Raw genomic sequence first — 16,596 nt, 5'->3', positions numbered from 1 at the left:
AGAGGAGAAAAGAGAGATAATTCACAGTGGTAAGGCAGTGAAGCTTTTTTAAGTTGAGTATTAGACTGCAGGGCTGGGTCAGGAGCGTGATCACATACACCTCTTATTCCTTTGGTCTTAACATCTCTTTTTGTGAGAGCGCCAATTATGCACCGAATCCATTATAGCATATCTTCACACACTGCTGTTCTTACGCTGTGTGTGTGTGTGTGTGCGTAGACCCTTCTCTGCCCTCATACATACATATTGTTTATTTTCCTCCAGATGGCCACTGATGTAAAAATGTAGTTTATCAGGGCTGTCCCGAAGTATGATCAGCTTTTGCCATTTACCCAAAGGTGCTGCCGTCTGATTTATCCGCTACAATGGAGATTAAATTGAGTCGTGACATTTCATTCAGTTGAGTTTGCAACGGGCCAGTGGAGGCCCGTGGGTACACCTTTTTGCAGCAACAACAACATATTAAAAAACGGAAAATGAAGCAGTTACTGAACCCCTTGTTTCTTTCTTTCTTTGTGTGTGTGTGTGTGTGTGTGTGTGTGTGTGTGTGTGTGTGTGTGTGTGTGTGTGTGTGTGTGTGTGTGACTGTAGCAAGCGGTGTCATCAAATCAGTGTTATTTGCATTTTGTTCACTGCTATTGGACAAACTGTTAAATTGTTAAAGTTAAATTTGTTCTGTTCGTAAGCCCAGAAGCCTTATGGTTGATTGTGTTTGAGTCTGTATGTGCGCGTCATATCATATCCCTCCCGCGTTCTTTTCTGCTCAGCTGTGGTGAAATCTTATTAGTGCGATTAAATGCGACTTCCTATGATGTCCACTTTAATTTCCATGTGAGTCAGACGAACCTCTTCTGCAGTTTAATGATGCCTCACGGTGGTGATAATTAACATTATAGTAATCTGAATTCACTGTTTATGCTCCTTGATGACAACAAATCAAGAAGTTTTGTGCATGATTGCTAGTTACGCTTATTATTATTATCATTAACAAAAAGTATTTTCGAAGATGACACCTAGAAGTCAAAAAAAAGTTGATAATCATTCTCTTGTTGTGGATGGTATTAAAATTGCATACTGTCATGTCTAAATAAATTAAAGTGCTAAAAATGTAATTATTTTAAATGCTACAAATGACTTATGCATCACAACAACATACAGTATTTTATATATATATATGTGTATGTGTGTGTGTGTGTGTGTGTGTGTGTGTGTGTGTGTGTGTGTGTGTGTAATTAAACTTTTGCTACATATGACATTTAACAGGTTAGTTCACCACGAAATGAAAAAAAAAAATAATTTACTTAGCTTCATGTCATTTCAAAATCATAAGATTTTCATCCATTTTTCGAATACAAATGGAGATTTTTTTTTTATATTCTCTTATCCATTCATTGAAAGTCCAGGTAACAACAATTGTAAGCTTCAAAAACTTCATAAAGACATTATAAAAGTAATCCAATCTATAGTAAGCTGTTTAAACTAATTTTTTAAAGAGACACAACCACTTTATATGATCACATTTAATCTAGGCTTTTATTGAAAATATATACACATTGAATCTACAGAACTAGCCCCTTACTGAATTATTCATACTTTTTAAATATAAACTTTGATTATGATTTCAAAAGTAATCTAAATGTAAACATTTTTTAAATGACCATACAGTATTAAATAACTGACCAAATACAAATTCTAATATTAGCTGATAACCAGTATAGTGCCATTATATTGTACATGTTGTAAAAATATTTTTATTAACCATTATATAAACTTGAGTTTGAGAAAAAAAAAAAAATCTAAATCTACACCATAATGCAAACAAAAATGACAAGATGACAAGAACAAATCAGGAAATTTGTTGCATTGGGTTTATCATATTAATGGTGTATTAATTATCATGCGTCTCTCCCGCAGGCTCTGTGACCAGTAGTTCTTCTGCGTCTCAGATGGCGAGTGGCATCAGTCTGATGTCGTTTAACAGTCGGCCGGATGGGATGCATCAGCGCTCATACTCTGTCTCCAGCGCTGACCAATGGAGTGATGCCACAGTCATTGCCAACTCAGGAATCAGCACAGGTAAGTGTAGCGTGCATTACCATGTGCAGCCCCCTCGAACTGCTTTGGGTGGGTTTGCTTGTTGTCATCTTGAAGGTTTTTCTTAAACAGTGATTTGTTATCCTATAGTTGTAAACACGCACATACACCCACTCCACCTTTCATTGATCCTTGTGTCAAGCTCTAATGCTGCTTTAACTGTTTATCAAAGTAATGGCCACTCAGGAGAACCACATAACCAAAGGCTCATCTGTCGATGACGAGTCGCTAGCAGAAGAGAAATGTTTGGAGCATGATGTTTATCAGTCTGTCACCTTTCTGTTGTCAGAGAATTTCATACTTGGCTATTTTTATGAAATCTTTCATGTTGAAACAGCCACAAGGGGATATGGGCATATACACAGACGTCACTATTGGACTGACAGCTGTCAGGCACAACGTTTTTATGTGTGCTGATGAATTGCAGTGACATGGTGTGACTAGTTTTAGGCCTGCTGTTCGACCCCTGCCTATAGTTGACTCTGTGTTAACCCCTGAAAACAATTAAAGCTGTGAAACACTTAAACGGGCTCCTGGGCTTTTCCGCAGCAGGGCTCTACAAACACACAGCTGAGCCACAGACCCCACACATGACTTCAACATCTTTTAAAATTTTAGTTTTCTTATTGTAATTCTAATTCTTAATTCACTAGTATAGCTATAAACTGTTTAATAGTGTAGATTCAGTAATACTTGGTAAGTAAAATGTGCTGTTTGTATATCTGTACCATTGTGTGGAATACATTTTTTTATGAATTGCTTTATAGTGCATTGTCAAAATTCAGCAAAAAAAAAAGGCTCAGCGGTGAAACAGATCTTCTGGTATGCGGCACTATGTACATTATCTGTAGAGTGTGTAATGGGCCTTGGAATTTCTACTGTGCCTTTAAGACTTCTATGTAAATTCCCTTTTCACATTTTGCTGAAAGGTTTGTTAATATTTGCATTGCCCTATCTGTAAAAAGCCTATTTGCTGAGGCCACATTAAATTTGTATACAAAACAATCTGTACTTAATCTATGCTGAAATGTAGCAGTTTTGGAAGAATATGCAGAGCTGTAGGTGCTACACACCAAGAGAGCGCACTACAAGATGAACAAAAACTAAACAGAATTGAAAATATATATATATATATATATATATATATATATATAGTAAAACTAAACAGAATTGAAAATATATATATATATATATCATTAAAATTAACAAATTGAAACCTACACTGAAAAGAAAATAAACAAAATTAAATAAAGGTAAAAATATGTGGATAGTTAACCTCTCTTAAACAGTAAGCATATATGAGGAGTTCTATGTATGTATCAGGTGTGTATCAGTGGGGGAGTTGGTGGGAGAATCCATAAGTGGCCCCTGCTTCAGTGATATTCCGGATGGTTGTTCAACACTGCGGCTCTCAGGAGGGCTGTGTTATGAGGTTGTGTGAGTACTTGTATGCTTCCCCCCAGGAATCTCTTAAAAATGACCTTTCTGCTGGCCTAATGATGTGTCTGTCCACGGTCTGACTGGATCAGATCTGATGGCTGGATGGCGGTAGTGCCGGACGCTGATTGCTTGTCACCTCTTGCCCCCAGGAGCTGACGGGAATGAGATCCTGTCTTTTTTCTGAGGGAAGTGGAGAGAGATAAGTGGTAGCAAAGTAATTAACTGATGTTCCTCCCTTTGCGCTGTGAGGAAGAGACTGTTGACTAACCTCTAGCCTTTTGTGTAGTCACAGGCAGCCAGGAAGCTAAATTATTTTTCATGTTTGCTGAATAAAAGCCAATACTTATTTTCTTACTAATTTTGGATTTCTGTTTTGAAAAGTTGTTGGGTTTTTTTTCTCTAGCACATCAGTTTCTCACAAAATATGTGCATTTTGTAGCATTTTAGCTTTCAACATTCATTAATAAGGTCTTGTATTGTCCCTTGACTACCAGAAAAACTGCCACAAAGACATGATTCCTGTCTTCCTCTGAGCCAGTTTACGACTATTTGTTCAATTCTCAGCCGATTTCCATGTGCAAATTATTTCTAATGACATTATTTTATGCCTAATTAGGCATAAAATAATGAATTATAACCAGTGACGGAAGAAAATGCAAACATGACCCAGATGTTTTCTGCTACATCTGTGGGTGTTTTACTACTGTACATCCAAAGGGTGACAGAAAATTACAGATTTTTTGACAAAATTTGTTTATGGAAAGTTATTTGATATTAAATAGAGTACATATTTATCCACTCCTTTGCAAAGTTGTAAGTTAAATGATCCATTTTGAAAGCTTATTATCATTAAAATTAAACTTTTGACATTTGACTGCTTTTATTTTCGCAAGTACATTAAAGACAATATTTTTCTAATTATGTATTAAATATCTCTAAATTATTTATAAATTATAAAACTTCTGTTTTTCTGAAGGAAAAAAAAACTGTACATGATGGAAAGTTTTTTTTTTTGCACTCAGAATCATACAAATCAGCAGAAAAAAAAATAGTTGTCTGTAAGTAAGATTGCTAATTAATTTCCCACAACGCAATTGTTGTGACAAAACAGATACTGACAACCTTGTGCTTTTTATACAAAATAAACTTAGCTGGATGAACTGAGATAATTTAGAACTAAAGATACCTTTAGTGTAATTGTAAGAGGGTCAATGTTGGAAAGATCTACAGTGGTTGACACTTGGCTGTGTGCCGTCTGAATGAGTTGGATCACATCAGAGCAGATTCATCCTGACTGGACATGGCTGCCATTTGAAAAACACAGCCTCAGTAATGAGCTCTTTTATTCCAGAGGAAACAAAGCCAAGTCCGTTTAAAGGAGATAAGATCCCCTCCAGTGATCGGGCTCTCAGTGTCTTTTTGTCCCGCTCCATGTTGTCTTGAGGGCATTGGAAAGGCTGTGACATCCCTGTCTCTTTACCTGGAGCATCCTTTGCTCCAAGCAGACAGTTGCACATAAAAATATCCCCTCTGTCCCTCCCTCTCTGACTATTCTTGATCTTCCCACTCTTTCGCTTAATAATGAGAGACAAACAGCAGCAGAAGTAATGAGTGTCTCTTTGATTACCGCTGCTCTAGGGTACATGCTTTTGGTTCAACCCGCCTTAGGATAAGTTCCTGACAACCCTGATATCATGTCACATCACCCAACTTGTTGATAAATGCACTCAAATATATATATTTTTAAACATAGGGATGTCCCTTCTTCCTTCTGTCCCTTTCGAGCTAGCAATTGCTTGGCAACAACCAAGAAAAAAAACATAGCAAATTCATAGCTAGATATGTACTCTTTGTATTCATGTTGCTTTCATAGTTTTGAAAAACTTACATAACTTGCATACATTACCATTCAAAATGGGTCGGTAAGGTTTTTAAAAAAAAGTTGTTGTTTTTTTTTCAATTTTTTTTTTTTTTTTTTTAATAAGCCTCTTGTACTCACCATGATAAATTACAGTTATATTTTTTAATATATTGTGAAATGTAATTCATGTAGTTATTTTCAGCAGCCATTGTTCCAGTATTCGGGTGTCACATGATCCTTTAGAAATCATACTATGCTGATTTGGTGCTCAGCGATTTTTAATGAATAAAACGTTCAAAAGAACTTCCTTCATTTGAAATAGAAATCTTTTATAACATTATAAATGTCTTTACTGTCACTATTGATGCATTTAATACATCCTTGCTGAATTAAATTCATAAATACATGTGAGTGTATGCAGTGTAAGCATTAATATATATATATATATTTATATATATATATATATATATATATATATATATATATATATATATATATATATATATATATATATAAATTGTGGGGGAGGATGCATCACCCTGACATTTTTCCACCCTGAAAAAATATTAACTTGAATCTTAATTCAGAAATTTAAAGCATACTCATCAGAGATCAGGTGTATTCAAGTCATTGTGTGTATGAATTGCATTTTTAAAATATCTTTAAATAAATTATAGATCTGGACCAAAATTGATCCTTAAAGCACTGTTTTTCACAATGACCTGGCAACCACCCACAAGCATCACTCACTTGTTTATTTTAGTTTGTGTTGTTCGCTGTAAAAGATGACAGACATTTAGCCTTTGCCTTGAAGTGTATTATTCCATAATAATGTATGTGGTTCCGTGGTGTGTTGCTCTTTCTCTCCTCCGAAGTAACTGGATATACCTTACAACAAAAACTGAAAGCAAACGGACTGTGACCGAACATCTGCTAGAATTATACCAGACTAATAAATGACTTTTTGAGAAAGCATTGAGCTTGAGAAGACAAGGATGGAGAATATGAGGGAGAGGAAAAAGGTGTATTTGACGTTGAGGTATGTGAGAGGGAGAGCTCGAACAATGGGACTGTTAGAACGAGGTGGTTAATTGTTCACTTTGGGATGGCATCTTGTCAGCAGAGATAAGTTGTCACGTTTTCCACTTGAGCTGAGACTAAACGATTGTAAAATAAGTTACGGCCATCCTTGGGGCTGTCTGCTGATGCATGGCGCTGGGAGCATGCTCAGTACCAGCCTGAATATCCCCCCAGCCCCTCCCCACATCAGAGCTTTCACCCCACCTGATATTGATGTGAACTGAATGTTATTTTATTCTGCCGCTAGTCACAGCTGTCAGTGCCGCTTATGAAAAATGAAGCAGCCTTCTGATAGCCTGAGCTGGAAAATCCAGCCAAACGCCAGTCAGAACTGGCCTCACACGAATGCGAGCGTTCGATAGTTTATAAATGATTTGATAGAGAGCAGATAGCACAGAATATTCTATATGCGTGAGATAAAAAAGGGCTGAACATTTACATCAGTCTCTCTTTCTTTGTGTCCAGAGACCGGTCTGGGAGATTCTGTGTGCTCCAGTCCAAGCATATCCAGTACCACCAGTCCAAAGATGGACCCGCCCCCATCACCCCACGCCAACCGCAAAAAACACAGGAGGAAGAAGAGTACCAGCAACTTCAAGGTGGACGGCTTCTCTGGAACTGCAGAAGGTACATCCTTTCTCTGTACCACTTCATCTGTAGTCTTCTCTTCCTCTCAGATCTGGTCAGATCTCTACTGACCATCTCTTGGTCTGTAAATTCAGTCACGTTCCTAAGAACCACTTTAATGCATTGGTTCTTAAATGATCTTTAACATCATATCTAACTGCAATGTTATTTAATGTTTCACAGGGTGAGTGATATGAGGGTGAGTTGCACAAAAGTCCACGCAGAAAAATGTTAAATCTAAAACCTGTTTAAACCTGGAAAGAAACAAATGGAAAATTGTAGTATGCAGTATGAGTAAAAAAAATGCAGTAGAACAGAGTTCTTGAAGTTTTTCAGTAGAGGTATTATTAAAACTGATAAAGTTATTCAGTCAACAACAGTGACTGTTTTTATTTTGTCAATATTGCCGTGTAATGCACTTCGTTTGTACTGCAAGAAATAATGCACAGAGCTATTTTGATATAACATTGTGTAGAAAATTAGCTCAAAAGGGAAGTGTATATACATAATTACAATTAATTATAATTAATTACAATTATTTACCTCAGCTGCCAGTAGTAACTGTTGCAGAATTAATATTACAATCAGCTAATCTGTTTGTCCAGCGAACATTCAGTATAATGTCATATCAACTCTAAGAAAGGATATTTTCATGGCCACTTTCTTACAGTAATGCATAAGAGCATGTAGCTATAGATCGTAGAACGGACACTATTCACAAGCAGTGACAGAACCAGAAACTGTAAAGTTTTATTAATGAAACACTAACACGTAACTAATCTAGACAAACAAACAAATATACAAATCACTCATTCATGGGGAGGTTGGAAGTGGATGACTGAAACGGTAAAAGAAACCAGAGAATGCAGTAATGGAAAATTAGTCAGTTAACCAACTGAGTAAAACCATCAACGCTGTTTTATAACGGGGTCTACAGGTTATCCTAAACCTCTGTTTAGTTTAGTTAAATGTATGATACTTGGATTGCCTTGGCCTTGAACAAGCGTCCGGATGCCAGCTCGGATGAAAAACTTGATGGTTTTGAGGTTCGGTGATGTAGGAGTCTCGATCACGTTCTTCCGGGTTTGAAGAGTGATGAACTCCAAAAAGATGTTATTCTGACTCTGTGGTAGTCGGGAGAGTTTTCTCCCAGGTGGAAAGTGAAGGCATGGCTGTAGGTGAGGCCTGCCAGGCGTGACTGCGCCCGCCCAGGGAGGGTGATGAGAGCAGAGACAAGAGACAAAACCCCAAAAAGCCCCAGAGTGTCACTGATGTGAGGCCTTATAAGTTCAAAGCAGGTCATACCTCTCAGGATTTGAGTGAGCCAATGAGGAATAGTACTTTTGGAGGGAAATTTTACGATCCTTTGTCTCAAGCATGGTGTTTTGCATATGAAACTTGATTGGGCATTCAAGAGAAGAATCTTCAAGATTCTTATAATACTAATGTGTTGCATAGGTATCAACATATAACATACATTCTCATTTAGATCATGAAAATATGAACTCATAGATACCAAACATGGTATAGGTGAGGTTATATTAACTAGTGATCTATCATAACACATGCATAAGACAGTATACACTACACGAGACCATATACAAGAAGGTAATAATCATACACAATGATCTGGGGATATGCATGATAGGGAGGTCATAGAAAAAACTGTCTATGAATTAATTGAAAGAAGTCTTTGCCATAGCAGTATGTGTCTGTTTTAGAGATAATTAGGGTAGGGAGGAAGATTCTCTCTACATACTTTTAGGTCGTAAAGTTTATTTGATCTGGCTGTGTCCCGGCCTGGAGATTGTTCAGACATATAGTCACCGAGTCTAGTGTTGGGTGAGGGGTCTGTGATTGTTTGTTAATCTAATGAATAATTGATTTGTTTAATCTAATGAACAATTGTGTGTCAGATTGGTCCAAATGCTACAATTGTTCATTGTGTATGTCCTTTTAAATATAAACTATTTCAATTTGTGAAATTGACAGTATAAACTCCTTTGTAGAAAACGTCAAACTTGCTCTTAGAAACATTCTCAAATCATGCTGGTTAACATAATCATCAAATTTTACACCACTGTTTTCATGAAAGTTTCACAATTTGAGTTGAATTACTGAAATAAATGAACTTTTCCACGACATTCTAATTTATTGAGAAGCGCCTGTATATACGGTCATCTGTACATTTCATTATAGTCAAAGAACCCTTCCCATATACCAGCATGTATACAAACACCATAAGCTGCATAAACTGCTGCTGTCACACACACATAACCACAAGCGAGCACACACTGTCACACAGTGAAGTTGTGTCTGCTGTGATGGTGCAGTGGAACAGATGTTTCTGAGCAGCAGATGTGTAATATGTTTCCTGCCATCAGTATGGTTCAGGCAGCTGACAGGCCTGCGTGGAGCAAGAGAAATATGCTGAGTGATTATTACACACTCACACAGACAAGCCGGTTAAACGCCGTCTGTCACTCACACACACGCACAGATTCCACTCATCACTGCAGACAACATTCTGACACAATGGATAGATATTTGTATTTATTTTAGTACTCATTCTCATAGAGAATTGGTTTAATTAGCATTGTATATAACTACACACAGTATTGTTTGTACAACTTTGCAGTAGGCCTACATTTTAAATGTGATGTACATGTGATTAGTGTGTGGACTATAAGTTGTTTAAAAAAACATTTATTCAGCAAGGAAAAAGTTATGCTCAAGACTTAAATTGTTGCAAAATGATTTTAAGTAAATGCTGAACAATTCTATTTATCAAAAAATCCTAATATATATATATACAGTACAGAATAGTTTCCACAAAAATATTAAGCAGCAACATCGATAGTAAAAAAAAAAAAATATGTTTCTTGAGCACCAAATCAGCATATTATAATGATTTCTGAAGGATCATGGGACACTGAAGACTGAAGTAATGGCTTCTGAAAATTCAACTTTGCATCACAGGAATACATTACATTATAAAATGTATTAAAATAGAAAATGGTTACATTAAATAGTAATAATATTTCAATATTAAACATGTCTAATGACAAACTTGTATTACTCTTTGAAAGAAAATTTGGATTGAAGTAAATTAACCTACACGTTTATTTATTTGCAACTGAAAAAAATTGCTAGATTACAATGTAATGTTTGGGAACACTTGGTGTAAATGGGTCTTCAGTTTACAGTAAGTAGTTCATAACCTCTTGACAGGGTGAGAGTACAGTTCTGAAGTGTTGTAAGGTTGTCTGTGTTTGTGTGTGTGAGAGAGGAATGATGTAGGAATGATGGATGAGTGTGTGTCAGCTCAGAGAGTGTGTGATTAATTAGACTGGGCTTGTGTGGGTGGCCCCGGCCTCTTGAGAGCCGAGGATCAGTGCTTGTTTAAAATGTTCCCAATCACCCTTATTGATCCTCTCCCAAAGGGGGCCAATATATTGTCAGTGAGGGAAGAGTGTGTGTGCATGTATGCATACACATCAGTGTGTCACATCAAATTTGTATCAGAATGAAATTTATTCAGCATATTTCTATCAGTATTAAATACTATATATTTATGCATTCATTGGTTCTCAACTATAGAGGTCTGTTACCGGACAGAATAGAAAACAATGCTAAAGAAATCTCTGTAACTCATGTAAGTGACCAAGATTAATCATGTATAAGCAGTGGCATTGATTGAATACACATAGGAAAATAATAATTTCTCTTATCATGTATAAGCAGTGGCATTGATTGAATACACATAGGAAAATAATACTAAAATAACCACAAGATTAATATATAAAATTTTATATTGTATAAATTATGTAGCATATAGTACCATTGAAAAGGTTGGGGTCAGAAATATTTTTTTTTAAATGAATATTTTAATTCAGCAAGAATGCATGAAAATGATCAAAAGTGACAGTAAAGATATTTATAATGTTACTGAAGATTTCTTGGTGAGCATAAGAGACTAAAACTAAAAAAAAACTTACCAACCCCAAACTTTCGAATGTTAGTGTATGTATGTTAACATGCACAATCATTTTGCCAGTCAGTTTTCACAGTAATGCAATGTCTGATTTTATAGTGTTGGATTGGATTACCATCAATGTAAAATTTGGGAATTTTAGCAAAACCAGTTGAGAACCACTGTACCATCTCTACCATGACCTTAGCATTTGAGATTTTTGAGAGACCATCTGTTCCACTTAATACTCTCTATGGTGCCACCATGTGGTCATGGAAGAGTGGAATCATGGGAAATGAGAACCCTGATAGTCCTTAGATTGTAGAAGGCAGATACATGAACATTGTTTCAAAATGTTATTTAGTCTTGGTTGATAAATCTCTAAACCTTACATTTTATTTTCCATTGTAATCTGGAAATCTCTTAAAAAATATAAAAGTTACCGAAATACAAAAAAAAAAAAAAAAAAAAACAATCTGTTGATGAAGCTGTGATTATTATGATTGATATTCTGGGGTCATATGAAAATGAATTATATTTCTTCCTTCACTGTGGCATAACACATTTTCTATTTTCAAATGTAACATTCAGAAGGATTATAATTTTTTGTACTGAAACAAAGAGATTTTTCTTGTCGTTTCTGACCTGTAGGGGTCTTCTGTGAGAAATGGGGTTGCATTAATGTACCTCACTCGCCCCCTCTTTATTTCTCACCATCACTATCTTTCTTTCACTCTTTCCCCATCCTCCCTCCTCCCTTTTCTTTTTCCTAACCCTGAAGAGCCACTTTGTCTTGCCCTGATTCACGCTTTTTGAAAAGGTTGAACGTTGTCAGACACTGCCCGGGCCTCTTCCCCAGCCCCCATTCGTCAGGCAGGCACTTAAGTGAAATATTATAAATAATCTACAGTATTGAAATCTTTTATCAGCTGTGTCACTTTCATTATTCAATAAGCGATTAGTAACAGTCTCCCAATTTAGCCATTAAGCACTTGTGTGTGGGGCCGGGGAGTGCTGTCACGCCGCGGGCCTGCTGAGGGATAAGGCTGTCAGCCTCTTTGTTATTCATGAGCTCCACCAGCCAGGTACCACGCTCTTAGTGTTTTATATAACACACACATACTGTCAAGCTCAGGTACTGCGCTCATAGTGTTTTATAGAGCATGCACACATTTACATGTACTCTCATGGTGGTGCTGAAACACTGTGTGCGTTGCAAAATATGTGACAAAACCTGGTAAAAACTTTTGGTCATATTTCATTCCAAAATCGAAATAAATATTATTTTGCTGAAAGACATTGAAACTAATTTAAGACCATTAAGATTGCATTGTGACATTATTTTCATTAGTTAAGCACAATTTCCCTCTGAATTTGAATTACTGTAATACAAAAAAAAAATCACATTAGCATTACTGTAATAAAAAAAATCATTGCTCTTGTACAAAAACTACTTTATGCATATTTACATACAATTGAATACAATTACATTGTACAGTAGCATCACCAAATAATGTATCAAATTTATCCATATGACTTAAGATCTATTATTTCAAGTCTTACAAAGTCATGCCATTATTTTGTGGAACAAACCGAAGTTTAAGTAACTCTCTATCTGCCCTAACATTCATAAATTGATTTGAGAACAAATAGTTATTTTGAATTGGTCTTTTTTTTTTAATGAATTAATTGAACCCAGTTTTCAAAACCAGCCCTAATGATTGTTTCACAAAATCGGATTGATCCCGATCTCAAGTTCAACACACTGACAAAGTGATTCAGTGATTAAATCATGGATCATAGATCATTCTTTTTATTTTGGGGTAAAATGTAACCTTATATGTTTTCGTAGGCTTCATCTATATACAGTTAGCTGGTTTTTGAGTTTTACTTTCGTCAGTTAGCTGGCGCTTTTTTCCATTTAATGTAATTAAATGTGTAAATAAAATATTGTTCTTCAGTATAAATGATGCACTGCTTTTGTAAGAGACTCTAAATCGATTTAACATTGGAATCATTTGGATTGTGTGTCCCTGAACGCACACAATCTCAACATGCTGATGATTCTCAGCTAACATTATGGCAGTTCATGGGTCTTTCTCTAATTTCAGCTCACCTGTTCTCCTTTCTCCGAGACAAAGTCTTCTCACACACATTCTTCTTTAATCCCCCTGAAGATCAACTCCTCGAACCCCCCCACAGTGGGCCGCTGAAGGCCCAGCACTCAAATGGCAAACTTACTGCATGGACGATCACAGTCTATCAATTACCGCTGAGCTGTACGGCCCTAAGTGGCCCTTGTTAAGTAATTACTACGTTTGATAAGAGCAGGAGAATGTGAGAGGCTTTGAAACCGGATCAGGTAGACGGCGTGGGCTCTGCACTCTACAGGGACAGTGGGAGCCTCATGAATGTCTTGATGATCACACAAAGACATGGATACCTCAGGAAGGCGATACGTTTTAAGCAGCAGCCAGAAAGAGAAAGACATTCCATAAGATTGCGGGGCCTCACATGTGTCCTCAGCTGGAATCAGTCTGGCACATGGCCGCAACTTTTAATTAAAGCATTCTGCAGGTGAACAGCTCTGCACTGTTACTGGCAGGAACAAAGTGAAGATGGGCTTATGGCTTCCTAATGGTATGGAAAAAGGACCGTTTATATCTTAAACTCAAAGTTGCTCTCTGTGATCAACAAAGGCTATTTTGAAATGTCTTTTAAGACCTACAAATGAGAGAGAGAGAGAGAGGTGTTAAGAGCCGACATTCATGGAATTGATGTTACTAGAAGGCAAAGAATGGTTTGTGTGGGGGATCAAGCATGGCACGTAGACAATAAGACAGAGTAAATGTATCCCATACAGATTTTACAGAGTCTATTGTGTGGAAAATAGCTTGATTCCGGGCCATGTTATTGTAGTTTTTTCCTCTCTGATGCTGTGCACATGGAAAGGACTGGATGGGATTGTTTTTTCAGGATTACTGTTGTGTAACAAATGTCCCCTTAGGCCTAAGTGGAAAAAGTGAGACTGCATAGAGCCGAAGACACTTCAGGTCAGTTGTCAGCACAGCTGGGAAATGAGCAGTTATTTAAAGAGATGAGACTAGACCTGTGAACACAGTGAACTGAGAAAGAAATTATTGAAACTGGATTTTGCATATCACAGTAATTTTAAAACTTTCTTGCAAACTTTTTGCCATGCCTTCACCTTTTTCTTCTTTTTTTCTTTTTTCTTTTTGAATGCTTTTGCTTTTTAAATACTTTTAATTGTTTGTTTGTTTGTTTTAGCTCTGTCCCAGATCCAGACTTTCAGTCATTAAATATGAAAATCTATTAAAAATATTATTACATTTATTACAACACTGTGAAATAAACACATCTCTTTAAAAATGTGCAAATATAAAATGCGTAAAAATAATCAAGGTTTGACCCTAATAGGGTTTTTTTATATATTAAAAAAAATAATAATAGTGAGACAACTTTGTTCATATGTCATCTCAAGTATTTAAGTATTTTTACCAAGAAAGTAAATATAACATGAACGCAATATTTTTGTGAACATTTCCAATCAGCCTGTAAAGCTATGCAAAAGTCACTTATACCATTTTCATTTCCATCACAGAATGCTGTTAAAGACCTTAGATAAATTGGTGTGGCGGAATTTTTTTCATCTTTTATGAAATGCACAGATTTATTCATTCATCTTTATTTTTCATTCACATGCTCTGCTTGATAACATGGACATAACCTGTTTTGTCTTGCAGTTTTCCACTCAAACGGTGCATTATTATGCCTTTTTAAACTAATGCAATGTGTTTTGAACCCCTGCTTCAAACCCATTGACTTCATTAGCCAATTAATTTATGCATAGTTCTCATTTGTTTGAACATTTGCACTTTTGACTGCTGACTGCAGTTCATCCTTTGTTTTTCGCCCTGCCTTATTCTGTCATATACAGTATATTTAGCTTCTGTGATACTTCCTGCTCATTTCCCCAAATATTTATCTTTTTGGCTCTTCTACTTTCTCCACTCCTTTTGTTTTTTTTTTGTTTTTTTCTTTCTCTCCATCTATTCCTCTGCTTGTCATCGGATGCAGCCAAACGTAGGGCATGGAAACTAAATCACGTCGGTAGTCTGCGCAACATTTACAGCAGTGCCTCCAACAGAGAAAGTAACTAGCTCTAGAAAACAGACAGTGGGGGAAGTACCCCTCTTTTTTTGTTGTTGTTGACAAGCCCCTCACAAATGCGTGATTATGCTTTATCCTTCTGTCCTCCCTCATCGTTCTCCCTCACGAAACTCGCTGCACGGCACTTACAGTTTTAGAGCTTGTAATGATTGTAAAATGATGCTTTGCTTCCATAATCATGTTTGTATGTGTTAAAGTCTCGTGTTTGGGTTTTGATAATTTAGTGCAGTGATGGCAAATTGGATGATGTCATTTGGAGATATTGGACTCATTGTGGGAGGTGATGAGCGCTTTGGCCCCTCCCCTTCATACGCCCCCTTTCCCATGACTCCACCCATCCCCTGCTTTATTTATTTGTTCACATTTTTCCCTGGATGTGATTAACTCCTGTAATATTTGCCAGGTTATTAATGCTGGATGCTTGAAAAGGGAGGGGATAATATGGGAATTAATGACCTGTGTCACAAAGCAATACTGTGTGCTTTGACATTTCGCTCGGTTAATTTGTGTTTCCAACCATTCAACTCTTCTACTGTACCCCCGAGCACTGCCGTCTGGGCCGTGTGGAGGTAACACCCTCTGCCACATTTCTGTTCATGCTGAATCCTTGCTCTCCGAGTTGATTGCGTGCCGTTTGTTGGTAAAGGTTGCCTGTGTCAGAGTTCACAAATTTCCTTGCCGCTGCAATATGCCTGAACATCACAGCGCAAGAATAGAAAAGCATGTAAGTGATTGGATGCTTTCAGTCTAAATTGTGTGAAACATAATGATTGCCCTATTAGTGGCTTGTGGAATATTGAGAACAGTACCAGGCTCCCAATGAATGATAGCTGCCCCATTGTAAAGTTTAAGGGCGAAATAGAGGGGATGGGTGGCAGCCTGATGCCCTGTCATCGCAGTTTTTGTATTACACAATTGTTTTCTTATTAATTGTGTGCTAAGGGGAGGGGGCGGAGCCAATCTTCATATTTGCCTCCAAATATCGTCTTTCTGCATTGTTGCTTTTCATAATTGTCAAATACCGCCCTCTCCCCAACAGCACTGCGATTTAATTAGGGTGAGAACATTGCTGCTGACCCCAGAGGGCCCGGTGCCTTTGAAGGGTGGGTCCAATCTAGGCTGCGATGCTCCAGTGATCCCACCAGCCCGCAAACCTTGCAAATCTTGATAATAATAATAAAAAACATCAAAAATGAATAAATAATAGGCTCAGACTCCCCAGCCACTTTTTGTTGGTGTTTTGAGTTTGACTATTGCTGTAAATTAGCACATTTTCTATTGTCTGCTTTTACTTTTGATCCAGAACAGGAAAGATCTCTTTTTTTTTTCA

General features: G+C 36.9%; 1 protein-coding gene across 5 annotated transcripts in view; it reads left to right on the top strand.

The window, feature by feature from the left end:
- The window catches only part of LOC109096555 (arf-GAP with GTPase, ANK repeat and PH domain-containing protein 1), a 190,059-nt gene that overhangs the window by 141,113 nt on the left and 32,350 nt on the right, over positions 1-16,596 (top strand). For all 5 annotated transcript variants that reach the window (XM_042758027.1, XM_042758028.1, XM_042758026.1 and 2 more), the window contains 2 exons: positions 1,915-2,076; positions 6,941-7,102. In XM_042758027.1, coding sequence (XP_042613961.1) covers positions 1,915-2,076; positions 6,941-7,102 — 324 coding nt within the window. The remainder of the gene's footprint in view (positions 1-1,914; positions 2,077-6,940; positions 7,103-16,596) is intronic.

This window comes from Cyprinus carpio, chromosome A6 (genome assembly GCF_018340385.1).
Source record: "Cyprinus carpio isolate SPL01 chromosome A6, ASM1834038v1, whole genome shotgun sequence".
Taxonomy (NCBI): Eukaryota; Metazoa; Chordata; class Actinopteri; order Cypriniformes; family Cyprinidae; genus Cyprinus; species Cyprinus carpio.
Note: the sequence above shows the minus strand (reverse complement) of the source record. Positions and strands in the feature narration are given on the sequence as shown.